Consider the following 15,140-nt stretch of genomic DNA (forward strand, 5'->3'; position numbering starts at 1 on the left):
CGTCAGGTTTCACCAAGCTGTCAAGTCCTATTACACACAACAGTCCAGTAAAGGGAGCTGTGCACCCACAATAACCCCATAATTCTATACATTCAATGTCAAACCTAGTATTTCGTACGATTAACATTAATTGAAATAGTACTTATTTATTTTGAAATATTATTATTTGCTGATACAAGCTGTAAAATAATCAGTAACAATTGGTGCATAAAATGAAATATTTTACACATTAGTGGTAATGTAGATTTTTAAATTAAAATAGCAAAAAGTAGTAGAAAAAGTATATGTGAAGTAGTGATTTTATAGGTGTTTTCTTATTGCTAAAAAAATTAAACAATATTTTTTAGAAAAGTGTAATTTTTCAAATAGTTCCGCAAAAAATATACACAACACAAGACTAGCATAATTCATATCATAAACATTAGAGGCATTCATTTCTTTAGTTTTTTCAATATTACAATTATTGTTTCAAAATAGCATATTAACACGTCACTTAGATTTTTTAATTACAGACTGAAATATTCTATTAATTTACGAAATCAATTTACAGGCCCACAAAGCAATAATTAGAGGCATAATAAATAATGTTATAAAAAAACGTACAAAATATAAAAGCAATAATTTCGGTTTACTATTTTTCCTTTAAATCTAAGTATTTTTTATTGTAAAAAATAAAGTCAAATGCAATGTTAATTTTTAAATGTAAAACTTTAAAGTTTTTACTACATTTTGGTAAGCCTTTTGCCATGTAGTAAACTTATATTTAAAAAAAATGGAATATATCATAAGTCTTTTACATATCACAGTTTATTTGCATTAAAAAGTGAATCCCAGTCCGGATTTAAAAGGAATCTATTTTGTATTTGCCCCAGTACAGCTGCCAAGGACTCTTGATTTTCTTTAATATCTAAGGAGACAATTTCCTGGAAAAAAAAGTGTAGTTTTCAAAATTTTTAAAGATCTAAGAATATTACTTCTCTACATGATCCAAGATCACCAGGTTCTAAACTGTATTTCATTTTTCCTACACGTATTTCTAAAAGTCCTGATTTCCGTAAGATTAACTTTCCTATTTGTCCTTCTGGCATCTCGTGCAAGGTATAATCAAATAATTTTTTACAATCTTGATCGTCACTCACAGTTTTACCAGCAAACGAATCTGGTAGCTAAAAATACAGTCGACACAATATACAATTTATAATAATAAAATAAACTTACTCTCCATAAAGTTATGATAGGATTTTCGTCGCTACAAGCATTTTCGTCTTGATATTCTAGAGGGAAATCCGAATTTTCTAATTTAACTAAAAAAAACAAGATTTTTAATTAATGAAATAGTGCTAAGGAAAAAATTACTTTTATTTATTGTTAACTTGGATATTAGTTCTTCTTCTGGTTCCGATTTAATATCCTTAACTTCAGATTTAATATGAATAGGGTTTGCGACAACCTTAAAATCTTGTTCAGTCCAAGATAATATTTGAAATGGTAATTTCTCATCTTCGATATCTTCCTCTGTTGCCATTATTTGATCAAAGATGTTTTCTTCATTTTTCCTATCAACCTATGCATATAAATATGTATTTCCTATACAATAGACAGGGTCCTACCATTTACAATTCTCCACTCTATAATTTTTAAAAGTTGCAATAATCTAGGTATCTATTTTTGTAGATCTTTTCAAGACCTCCTGAACAGTTTAGTTTAGCAATAATGTTTAAAGCGCCCCACACACTTTCGGGCTTCGTGACAGTTATAACCGAACGTGATTACCCGGCCGGTTTCCCGAATCCTGCTAAGACACACACACTCGTTTTCTCTCCGAACTGTTTTAACTGTTCCGTTTTAGTAGTAAAATGGCGTCCAAGCGTATTTTGCGTTTACTTGGAATCACGGTACCACATTTAAAAACGAAAAAGTTGAAAAGACAGCGTTCTAGATGGGTCAAGGAGGAAAACAGTACAGCTTTAAAATCTATCCGATCTAATATCCAACACGCGGTCCAATCACGTACAGTATTCGGAGCGCACACACTCTCAGGAAAGCAAACAGGCCGGTGAATCACGGCATCCGGTCCCGACGAAATTCAACTGGCACCTGATGTTATTCGGGATTACCCGTTCAGGATAATTTTATTCGGGATTGCACATACACTTCCATATTTACCAGTACGGTGTAGTCACGTTCGGTTATAACTGTCACGAAGCCCGAAAGTGTGTGGGGCGCTTAACACATTTTCCTTATATTTAAATAGTACTTATAAAACTGGCCAATTATATATGTATTTTTTTAATACTTTATAAGTGCCTAAATATTTCAGCACTTTTGCTTCAATTTAACCATATCTTCTCTGTGATAGTAGTTTACAAGTAGTTATCAAATTTTAAATACTAATACTAATCATGTACCAATAAAAGCTATCAACATGTATATCAAATTAAAGCTATCGTTATGGTTTAAAGAATAAATTTGTATGTTTCAACAGGTACAATAACTTGTTTTTAAAATTAAACTGTTAGTTGAGACGTTGAAAATAGCTACAAATAAATACTGCGATTGTTGTAACGTATTAAAAATTATAAGAGCTAAGGGCATGGAGGGTTTAAACGGCATACTCTGTATATTAAAAATTATGTCAAACTGTAGCTTTGGACTTACTTCCCAAGAATTTTTTTTAATTGTAGGTACAGTCATGCTAGGAGTAACATCATTTTCCTTTGTATTGCTATGTCTAGTTCTATAGCCCCTTTTAGCATCAAGACCGATACCATCAGAGAATACTCCAGAGGACTGTATAAACCTTTGATCGGAGTTGTTCCGTTTGCTATATTTATCATTTCTAACATTTCGCTTGTGTTCAATTTTTTTTGTAACTCTGAAATATAATAATATTAAGATATACTGTCAGTATTCATACGTAAAAAATCCACTTACTCCTTAATTTTATCTTTATTTCTAACAACATTAAGGTTAGGTGCAAATTGTTTTTTTGGGACTTTTGGACCTCCTAGGTTCAGATCGCGCGGATTTCGCAATGATTGCAGACGCCCAGGAGTATTTTCTTCTTTGATCAATTTTTTTAAATCCGGAAATTTTCCCCTATTCATTTTGATGCAATATTACCTGATGTTACTAAAAATTAAACACAAAATTCGCTGCACATGCACACCAGACAGCAGTGGTTGAACCTAACCTCAATTTCTATTCTAAGTAGGTTCCAACTTTCAAATTCCAATTTTTTTTAACTGATCTTTATTTTCGCTATTGTCTAACAGAGGTCAGTTTCCTCATTCGTAGAAGTGGGGTGCTGCCATACTTCACACTGCCCAAGGATATTTATAATACATAGGGTCAAGGATATTTAATGTATTATAAATATCATTGACTCTTGACCCTTGACCCTGACTACTTGCCTAGAAAAAGACGTGGGTAATTCAATTTCCACATGCGAATAACACAAATGATTTCATTGTTGATTAAAAAACAATGTTGAAAACATGATAAAAAAGTCTAAATTAATCTTTGATGTATTAAATTTTGTAAAATTAAAGATCGCTTGCACCTATACTTAAATTTTAAGCTGTGCGTTATACATTTCACAGAAGTATTTAATACCTACTGCTTTGGAGTCTAAAAACATTTTTTTAGCTTTGTACTACATTTGTAGTCTCCACACTTCAGGGTAGTGTTTAGAATTTTATGAAAATTAATTTGCAACTTATACATAAAATAATATGTTTAATAAAAGGTCTTTTTAATTAATATTTTTAAAGGGAAAATTGGAAATAATCCACTAAAGCAGTAATCTACGTTGTAACTGTCAGTATGAAATAAAAATCGGAAGATGGCGCTTCAGCTTAAATTTGACATATAATGTTTCTCTTACGGAAAATAGAGGTCTCTGTAAGAGATTTCATTCTTCATTGGAAAATGGATAGGAAAATACAACTATAGATAAAATTTGCGCAGTCTGGATATGAGTGTGGCGCAATGTCCAATATTACGTTTCGAATATGGCGAAAGTTGTGAATTTACGTGTTGTGATAAGTGATACCTTGTGACTTACTATGTTTGAAAATGGATAGTAAAGCAATTATTTATACAAAGAAAGTGTGATAATAGTGTAAATAAATACATATTTTGTTGTAAATTAAGTGAAACCAAACAAAAATGTCTACAGATAAAATAAAAGTAGCTGTAAGGCTTCGTCCTTTCAACAGAAGAGGTTCGTATTTTTTAATAATACCATAGGCAAATAGATTGAAAGTGTTTATAGTTACACAGTTTTTGGACATTTCTATAACATTCTCTATTTTATGAAACAGGCGACGAACTTCTTGCCTTACCTACCTGGGTCACATCGTGTTTTTAGTATTGTCTTGTCACAATCTTTTTAAGTGAAAATGAAACTAAAACTAGGATGCATTACTTATGTATTGCTGTTTAGTTTTTAGGCACACAGAAATATCGAAATATTTATGTGTTAAAAAGCTATTATCCCAGAATCAGACATGACAACAAAAACATGTCTTTTGTGTACCTTCACTGAAGAACATATCCTTGGATGTTAATACTTTCGTAAATAAATTGTATTCTCTAACCTATTGATAAATAATGACTAACAGTGACTAACAGACTAAAAAAGGTATCGTGATGTTTACTTTTCTATTAATTCAATGATACCAGATACCGACACCGACCACTTTTTATGTTTTATTGTGACAACCTATTTTATTATTAAATTTGGCATTAATACATAAATATGAACTTTTTATCATGTATTTGACTTTGTTTTACGTTAAATTTTATAAATATTGAATTTTGTAACTACCGTAAATAGAGACGACAGGTATTTCTCAGAAATGCCAAATTATGATATTAACAGTAATGAGATCATCTCGGTACCTACACTATTCAGAAACAGGTGCCCCAAAAAATGTCTATGTATGTAGGATTTCACCGTTTGACAACTTAATTTAAATAATAATTGCTCCTATCAGTATCGTGACGACAATTACTTGGTACTGTTTACATAGTGAATTCAGGGGGACAGTATCTTATAAAAATAACATTTTTTCGTTTAATTTGTGATGTAATAAAGTTTGTCCAATAACATTTTAGGGGTAGGTTTTGTAAACAGCCTATCCCCAAGACATTCGCATGTTTACTTCCATTATAATTTTTTTTTTATAACATACATTTTCAGTATATTGATCTTGATCTAATTTAATAAATTTCCAAAGAAATTGTTTTTACATGAAGAATCAACCTTTAGAATAGGTACATCTAGAATAAAAGGTGTTTATAGTAATTTTTTTGCAGAACTTGAAATGGGAGCACAATGTGTCGTGGAAATGGAAAAACAACAAACAATTATTCACCAACCAACTGCATTGGACAAAATTGACAGGTAAGTGTTTATATGTCACGCTTTGTGTTGAAAAGGTATGGTAAATCAATATTATTGTACGGCTTCAGTAATATTTTGTATCATTTGTATTTTTCTTATCAAATTATACAAATGAGCTCTAGGTATAAGTTAAATAATGATAATTAGAAACATAGTAATTAGGGAAAACTTATGATGATATGATAAAGTTAATCAACAAACATCCGGAGTAATCTAATTATTTTATTCGAAAATAAAAGCATTTTAGCGTTACTATTTTTTTTAACTTACGTTGCCACACAAAAGAAATTTAAAGAATATATTTGCTAGAAATAGAATTTTAAGCGCAATGTTTTATTATCAAAAAAATCATTGCTGTAAATTTTTCCAAAGACCACTAGAAAAAAATGGAAAATGTATAAATACTACATATATAAAAAAATAACCATTAAAAATTGTTTTTAATATAAAATCATCAGACTATTTCCGTTTTCAGAAGAAACTGATAAAGATAAAATCATGTTTAATTAAAATATGTTTTGAGCTCGTTTTTTTAGTTTGTTTTTGCTACTTTAAATGTTATTTTATTTTAGAAATTGTAAAATTTTGTTTCTATTTGTTGTGTACTGATGGCATCTCGATCCCGAATTATATATATTTTGTTAAAATACAGTAAGTAGTATATTCATCGAGGTTTATTTCGGTAAAATCTATCTGAAAAATTTTTAATAGTATTTTTCAAATATTTTTTTAGTTTCTTAATTTTTTTCTAATTGTTTGTTTCAGAAATAAATGAAGAAATGTAATTTGTTTTCGGTCATTTCCGAATTGTTAAATCTCTAGTTATTGCTGAAGTCTATGATTAAAATATGGATTTAGATATCTTTTCACATAATGTAAAAAATATGATATTTACTTGTTTTTATTATTCATTTTCGAATTTTATTGATTCTTCCTGAAAATAACAATAACATGTCTTAATATTGTATTAAAATGTGATATTATATGTTATGTCATACTATTCATGAACTTACTATAGCTCCTGGGATCCATCTTATATTGGGTATTTTTTATTGTACAAGTTTGTAGTGATTTGCCGTTCTCGTTTGTGAGAAATATTGCATTTCGATATTAGTTTATTAAAGGTTTGGTTGAACATGCTTTACAAGGTTATGGTATTATTAAGGACATGTCGTTATTTGGCACAGCTCTGGACAATAAAAAGTTTCGAACATGCTTAAGGTCCTCTATAAAACACGATTCTATTAATTCCCTTTTTAATTTTTTTTAAATTTTATAAATCGGAAACGTTTTGTTCTACAGGTATCTTATCCCTTAATCCGGATTTCTGATAATATGTATGTGTCTATTGTATATCCTCTTAAATTGTGCTATCATTTGAAAAACCCAAAGTTTTCTAGTTAAGATGACATTGTTGGTAACCCTAGTCAAAAATGCAACTGTTCGTTTTCGAGGCTGATTCGCATTGTCTGGCCATCACATCACATCGCGACTTCTTTGGAGTCGTGTTTTGTCCTTATTCTTTCCAGAGAACCTGCAAGGTTGACCGATGCGAATTTAAAGTTGGTTTAATACTACTGCATACGGAACGGAATAACAATAGCTTGAAATAACAGATCACGATGTAACATTCCAATTGAAAACCTAGTAAAACCAGATCGGTTTCAGTATAAGCCTTGGCGGGTCTGCCGCTAGCTCATTCTTCAAATTTTAGCTCGAAGGATGAGTTGAATGACTTTTCCATGTTTACTTTTGTGTAATTAACAATAAGATCACATTTAACACAAAATCATTTATTTCGTACAAATTAATAACACTTACTCTACAACCGAATTTCTGTAGTTAAGAAAAACTGCGCAAACAACGTACACATATTTTAATGTCCTATCTGCCCTGCTTCTATGAATAAGTTCGAGAGAGATAAACTGATATAAAAATATATGTCGTCAGATAATCGAAATGCTTCGAAATATTCGCTCGGAAGTGGAGCAAAGATTTTATTATTGTATGGAAGAGTAGGTAAACCAATTTGAACATTTAATAAAATAACATTCTTTTATTCACTGATATTTTGTCTTATTCTTTAAGTGATGATTTTATTGTCATATCCAAACAAAAATTTAAGAAGTCGTATGTCGTCGTGAGCAGGTGTCACTCAGTCATAGGGCGCCATTTAAAGTTTAAGGGTATTCTACACCCCTGCCTAAGGGGTTGCTTCCAAGAAACCAAAACGCCATCACGTGTCCTCCTTGAAAAGAAAATCGACGTGTTTCAGGTTTCTTTTGTTTTTTTTTTAAATTCCGATATATTCCATGTGGGAAGTTTTAATTGGAACATCCTGTATATTACATGTGATGCAATAAATCAATAAAATTAAATAAAAACCAAACTAAACATGAAAAAATAATTGATTGCATTTATACGTAAAATACAAAAAAAATCTGATACAATTCCTAATTAAAATGGGAAATATCGGAACTAGATACGACATTGTCCTGCCCATACACTTTTTTTGGGTCATTCAACTCTCAATTTTTAGATGGACTATAAGTACATAAAAGTAAATATTTACAGAATTTGCAATGTTTTTATGATTACTTTGAATCCTAAATCTTTGGTACCTAATTAAGTCAGTATTTTTTGGTACTAACAATAACAACGCTTTTGTGGCCGTTTGGCTTAGCAGAAATAAAAAATGAAAACTGATTGTATGATGTTATGGCTGTTAGGACAAATTGATGTCTTGTAAACCCAAAAAACTTGGTATGACGTAAAAATACCGGAATATTTTCATAATATTGTAAAGCAAAATCAAAAGTGATGGATGTTTGCTTGAGTTGTTTTCAAATTATACAACAATATACAGTGTGTTCCTCAATTGTGCCCTGAAGAAAAACTTTTTTATTTGTAGATTTATGAGAAACTGTCGTTCTTTATCAAAATGATCCCGAGTAGCCAAATCATTTGATATATCGAAAAGTGTCACTAAGAGATACTGTTAATAATTCCAAGGAGGATGTACATATGAATTTTTAATTGCTCTGTGAAATATACTTCATTTCATATCACTTCTCCGATATAATTATCAGAAACTGCTTAACAAATGATAATTAACAAAAATAAATTGAATTCAGATTAGAACTTCTAGGAAATCATACAATTTTACTGAATTTTTCTGTTCCACTATTGAATTATATATGTATTGTATTTTAAATTATGAAGTCTTCATTGCAAATGTTTTCTTGTTTCTTATAAGGATTTTAGAAAACATCCAAAATTCTAAACAGTTTCAGAATAACTCAACATTATTATATCTATAATTCAATAACAGAACAAGAGAACGCAATAAAATTTTATAATCTATAAGTCCCGACTAGAATTCTATGGATTTTAATTAATTATCGTTTATTAATTAGTTTCTTAATTACGAGAACCATAACATAAGTACCTGTATATCCAAGCCGTGTAACTTATGTGAAATGAGATCATTAATTTTTTGCAAAACAATTGAAATTTCGCATGCTTAGATAACAATAACTCCATATTTAAAAAAAATTGGGTACTTTCAAAACATTTAACGCCCTGTATATAAAATCAAGAGAGTAGTAACATTATTAATAGTTTGAGGAAAAGCAGGAATACATTTTTTCATAAATTTATAAATAAAAGTTTTTCTTTCAAATTTCATCTTCTAACCAAAGCAGCATGAAATTTGTAGCAGTCTACTTAAACACAATTTTTTATTGGACAAACCAGCTGTGTAAGTTATGTGTAGCCTAAGTGCACCCCTGTCATTAATGTTGTTACCTAAAGAAATCAGAATTCTAATCATAAGAAAGAATATGGAAACATAAACAACAATTGGCGAAGCCTAAGGCCGTATGAAATGAAAAGAAAGCGATGTGACGTAGTTATTCACAGCAAAATATAGTCATATTTATAAATTTATTTCTGCTAAAATCGTATTCAAATGAGCTCGAAATAGGCTTCAACGAGAATGAAGAAAGTTGCTTTCAAGATGAAATTGACACGTGGGATGATCATTTACTGTTAAATCTTTTCTCTCAGGGCCTCTGGACCAGTTTTAGTTATTTTGACAGATAATTTTTAATTCCTTGTTTATTTTTATGGTAAAAGAATTGCATTTTTAGTTTTTTTTTTGTCAAATCAGTTTGTAATGGATTTAAAACTTTTGTTTGAAAAATAAATGATATTAAGTAAACTGTTTCGTGAAGAAAACATATATTTGTGAAAAAATGTACTTAGTTTAAGATTGTACAGGGTTACACACTACTTACATTTTTCAACTTAGTAATATTAGTAAAATTCAGTAAAAGTGCCACACAGGTGTCGATGTAATATTCATCTGAATAGCTGATGTAAATACGTCAATAGGTGAATGTTCTGGTTCTATTAATGTACATAGTATTGATCAGAGTTCACTTATCTATTCAATGACATCAATCTTACAGATAATACACACGGGAACCGTTTTATTAGTTTTTTACCATAGAAATTAAATATGATAAAAAACTTATTATTTATTCAAAGTTACCGTTATTTCTATTGGTAGTGGACAATTTTTATAAATTTCGATGTTTTTCAACAATTTCGTGAATGAAAAGTCCATCAGATTAATTATTTTGTTCTAATAATAATTCAAAAAACGTAACCTGATAGGCTGGTCTTATGATTGCGATGCTTGTACAGAATGAATGTGATTTGGATACAATTATTAGTTTTCGTGTAGTTGCTTCTCTCACGAGAAATTTGTCTGTGCGTCATTGGTTGTTTTTTCAGTGTTAAGAATTTCTTCCTCATTTTGTAACATACGATTTGATCGATTTCCTCCGGCATGTCTTGCACGGTCTTCTTATAGTTTTCTATTACATGAGTTCAGTGAATATGAACGAGATAAACAAATCTTCGGGGTCTGGGATATATCCTATTGGGATAGCGCTCCGAATAATTTGTCCATAATTTTGGATACATTCTCCATAAATTGAAATCACGCCAGAAATCTTATTAACTTCAAATATCAGTACATCCGTTACCAAACATCACTAAAACCTCACGTTAGAAAACACATTTTTATGTTTATCAAATTTTCGCTTGTAATAGGATTATGAACTTTACGTGACTACTCTATCTTTCGTGATTGTATCATCTAAACTTCAGTTTTGAGCAAACGAATTATATCATGTCATTATTATGTCGTTTGTTTTTAATTTCAGTTTAATTTATATAAGTGGTAAGCAGCTCTAGAAAGTTATTTATTTCTGTCATAGTTTTTTTTATTTATGGGTATTTTAGGATCAATTCTTACCTGCACTTTTTTAAATTATTTTTATATAGTCATCATCTAAATGAATTTTTATAGTGAAATAATTGTTTAAATATTACTTTTATGAAAAGCTAGTATCTATACAGGGCGTTTCATTAGTAATGCATCACAGAGCATGAGCGGATCCTAGACGTTAACATATTACTATACAGGGGGACTCAAGAACTTATCCTAAACAAATTTTTGGATGTACAGGAGACATACAAATACAATTTTGAAAAAAAAATCAAAAAATGCAGTTTGAAAATGATTTAAAAATACACTTCGGCATATAATTTACACATTCATATATACTTACCCCAGTATTTACTTATCATTATTTATTTTATTTAGGTAGTTAAAACACTGTTATATTATTACTTCACAAATTGATGTAAACATGCCTACTGAACAACTAGCACAGTTCTGATTGGTCGAGTCAAATCACGTCATGTAAATTCGAACTTATTCGTACATTCACATCAAATATAGTAAAAATACATACAGGATTAGGAATAATACATTTTAAAATGTAAAAGTGCATCATAAAGGTAATATATTCCAAAAAGAAAATATACACTCAAACGTAGGTATAATTCTACACAATGTATCATGTATGTTAAATTCATTTAGATTTTTCGTGTATAAAAAGCATTACAAATTTGTAAAAAGTCTATATGAATTTCCACAATTTTTATCGTTGAACTGTTTAATTCTTAATAAATCACCTTGCTTAATAACATGTTGAAAATATGTTCGAGACGCCTTATTTGGGTAGAAGCTAGAACAAACTTTCTTAAAAAAGTTGGAAACATCATAACAAGACATTCAAACAACAGTAACAAATTGCGTACAAATTTGTTTTCATGGCAAACATTCATAAGTCTGTATTTGACAAACTATCTGTGTTGCATGCTTTAATATTTTCCCTTTTATACCGCCGTTGGAGTAAAAAATAATTTCTGAAATCCTAGGCTATGTTTCTAACAAATAAATACTCTCTCAACGATATAAATTCCTCTTTTTCAGGCGCTAGGTCTTTGATAATTCCAGATTGAAGGTTACGAGAAAACGAAATCGGGTCTTTTTTATACGTTGCTACATAATCGGATAGCTTTTGCTAAATCCACCGTAAATGTCATTTTACGGTCTGTAATTTCCGTGATGAGTTTAATTTACATACATTTAGACCTGGCCATATCTGGCAAAGGGAATTTTTATGAGTAGATTTGTCAGAAATAAATTAACCCGAACTTGAATTTCAGAGGAAGATTTTGTCAGAGAGAGAATAGAACATTTTAGAGTAGCTCTATTATTGGCAAAAAATGTCCGTATTTCTGGTAATAAAAGTAAATATTGAAGTTTTGTATATTCATTCTTATCTATATAAAAGTGTTTGAAAAATGGGAATAATAACATTTTAATATAATTTATATATTCGGGATCGGGGTGATCCCAAATGTCAAATTAGTAGAACTCAAGTGCAAAGTAACAAAAAATATATTTGCTTTACAACAAAAAGAAACAAAATATTTATTTCTCAGGACTATCAACGAAAAGAAACAAAATACCAGTTCTCTATAACTACAAAAAATTAATTTCCAAACGAAAAACGGTCCTATGTCGTGGCCACACGTTGGGCGCCAGGACGTGGATTTTGCTCGGTGTCGCTAGCTCTCGGTGGAGTTGACCTATTTGCCTCTCCTCTGAGCATCATGAGCATGAGCGGGTCGTAGACCCTCATAGCGGGTTCGGTGGTCGTCAGACGCCTGCTCTCTGATGAAGGAGTTCCCCGGTATCTTATGCGATTCCCTGTTGATGTGAGACCTTGAGGTCGCTAACAAGGGAAAATTAAGTTTACGATCCTCGGCCATTGCATTGGGAGTTCGATATGCTCAGGCGGACAGTCCACAATCTTTTGTATGTAGTCAATTGCTTTGACTACATACATTCCATATCTTTAAAACATGATGATCTGCAAAGTCTGGGATTAAGTGGATCTATTTTTATTACCATCAAAATATTTATTTCGGATGATTGTTGGGTTCAATTATAGTTTAACTTTCTTGATATTGAGAATAATTAACTTGTCCGCTATTGCAGTACATAGTTTTCTAACGATTTGTTAATTCAGTTCTTCGTGAAATAAGAATTTGTTTCGAATAAATTTAAGGATAAATTATATCTTACCAAATTAGGACCACGACTCGCGTTCGAATCATAACCTTCAATTTCCAGCTATTTACAAATAACTTGAGTATAAATTATTTATGACACTTATTAGGTAAATGTGTTTTATGACGTGCGCGTTGTAAATAGCTAAATATCGTATGTAAATTAAAAACTCAGTAATCTTTATTTTCAAAAATTATTTTATGCATTGGGGAACGTATAAAACCCACTTCTTGTAAAACTTTTACGCCTTTTAGGTATAACTGTAACTAATTTACGTATAAAAAGCTCCACGATTTAAAATTTAGATTATATCAATTTAATTTCAAACCTAAATCTGATATGCATTTCCTTTTGTGGAAAAAGAAACAAAAGTAAATCAATAAGAAAGTAGGGGAACAGTGTGAACGTGGAATTTTATACAAATTATTTTGTAAGATGTAAGAAAACAGGGAAGTTAAAGGAATATTTAATATCAGAAAAGGAATATTTAATATCAGAAAAAAAAAACGTATATACCAATAGAAGAAATTGTAAGTACATGAAAAATAAATAATAAAAATAAAATTATGGAAAATTTTAGTGGAAAGTGGAATGAGCATAAATGCTATAAAAAGTTCAATGGCTAGTACACACTCTGGGCAGGCATCTGTCTCCTGCTTAAAGTAATGCAAATCCCCAGGGTAGACGTTCGGTCACAAAGTGGACTTTCGGTCTGGCGTCATTGGTAAGCGGGTGTTCCGTCTAAGGGGGCTTCCAAAACCATGTTGGGTTATGACCTCTCTGAAACATGAGGGTGACGAGTTGACGTATTTGTGACGATTCGTTATTTTCACGAACGGTGTTTTTCCTTTAAGTAGCTTTAAGTGTATTTGATCAATAATTTTAATGAATTACGGTGTAAATAAAATGTCGTTTCAAAAGAGTGGTGAATTAACTTATTTTCAGCATACATGACTGGCATCCACCACTCTCTGGATGTCAGAATTCCAAAAAAGGTAAAAGATCAAAAGCAGTTAAGCTGGAGGGGAGGCAACAAATATAAAAAAGATGTTTATTAATATTTAAACAATCTAGAAAGTGATTGAGTCACCACTCAACTCTTCAAACCGGAAAGGGAATTTTGTTATTACTTTCATAAAATAAAACGAATTGTTTTGATTTATTCTATTTACTACATGTTTGCGAATTAAATATGTATGACGTCTGGTATATGTTTAGCGCAAATAGTTTCTAAAAAATATATACCTACCATTCACTAAATATAAATTTTATAGTTCATGTTATATACATATAGTTATTAATTTTTATGTATTCTGACTCTTGCGATTAATTCAAATAACAGTCTATGACCACCTATTTGTGAAATTCGTTCTATGAATGACCGAAATACCCGAAAAAAACTACAACGGAAGCAGAAGTACACTTGACTAGGAAACTGTGAAACTGATAAGGTGACAAAATTAAATGACAGCGAATCGAAAGTATAGAGTAAAGTGTGAGATAAGAAAATTGATTATAGAATTATTTAAGGTCAGTTGGAGCGACGAACAACATGCCGACGAGACGTTTGACCCATTTAAATCGCACATATTATTTTAGTTAGGTAGCTATGTATTTATATATATATACATACATGTTTTGTGTACCTACTGCTATGAAAAATCGGCATCTTTAAAGAATATGTCAAATGACTAATTGAGCAAAAGGATGAGAAAATCACAGTGTTTTTTCCTAACCCAGTAAATTCTGTTAAAATATTTTATATTGATTAACTTGTATCAGAAAATCCTTTAACATAATTTTTTCATAATTCCGATAAATTTGAGGTATATATTAGCAATATTTTTTTTAAATGTAACTAAGTAATAATTTTAAAAGTGGACAAACGGCACTGAAACTTTTGTGTACATTTTTATTGGCATTACTTTTTTTGTCATTGAACAAGTCAAATTTTTTAAGTAGGATACATTGGATTTCAAGAATTTTCTTAAAAAATGTTCTAAAAGAGCTGATATTTATATTTTCATCATCATTTACTTAATCAATAATCAATATTTGTTAAAACTGGCAAAGAAAATGTTACTTTCATTTCTTAAAAATGATACAACTTTCTAAAAGTATTTGAGCTTTGTAATACGTATGTTCCATTTTTCTGCGGAAATCTTCGGATAGTACTTTAAAATTTAGTCATATAATAAAGAAAGTGTTTTTATGGCAGTGGATATTTATTTG

At 30.2% G+C, this 15,140-nt stretch overlaps 2 protein-coding genes across 3 annotated transcripts in view; one reads left to right on the forward strand and one right to left on the reverse strand.

The window, feature by feature from the left end:
• Positions 1–345: 345 nt before the first annotated feature.
• LOC108916719 lies at positions 346–3,168 on the reverse strand. Its single transcript, XM_018723015.1, has 6 exons — positions 2,935–3,168; positions 2,659–2,875; positions 1,357–1,564; positions 1,219–1,304; positions 975–1,166; positions 346–923 (listed from the first exon to the last, which is right to left on the reverse strand). The coding sequence occupies exons 1-6, from the start codon at positions 3,105–3,107 to the stop codon at positions 801–803; spliced, it is 999 nt and encodes a 332-aa protein (XP_018578531.1). The 5' UTR covers positions 3,108–3,168; the 3' UTR covers positions 346–800.
• Positions 3,169–3,977: 809 nt separating this feature from the next.
• Positions 3,978–15,140, forward strand: part of LOC108916938 (kinesin-like protein KIF13B) — a 52,975-nt gene continuing 41,812 nt past the window's right edge. For both annotated transcript variants that reach the window (XM_018723282.1, XM_018723283.1), the window contains exons 1-2: positions 3,978–4,225; positions 5,323–5,410. In XM_018723282.1, coding sequence (XP_018578798.1) covers positions 4,171–4,225; positions 5,323–5,410 — 143 coding nt within the window. In that variant the 5' untranslated portion in view covers positions 3,978–4,170. The remainder of the gene's footprint in view (positions 4,226–5,322; positions 5,411–15,140) is intronic.

This window comes from Anoplophora glabripennis, unplaced genomic scaffold, assembly GCF_000390285.2.
Source record: "Anoplophora glabripennis isolate ALB-LARVAE unplaced genomic scaffold, Agla_2.0 scaffold2, whole genome shotgun sequence".
Taxonomy (NCBI): domain Eukaryota; kingdom Metazoa; phylum Arthropoda; class Insecta; order Coleoptera; family Cerambycidae; genus Anoplophora; species Anoplophora glabripennis.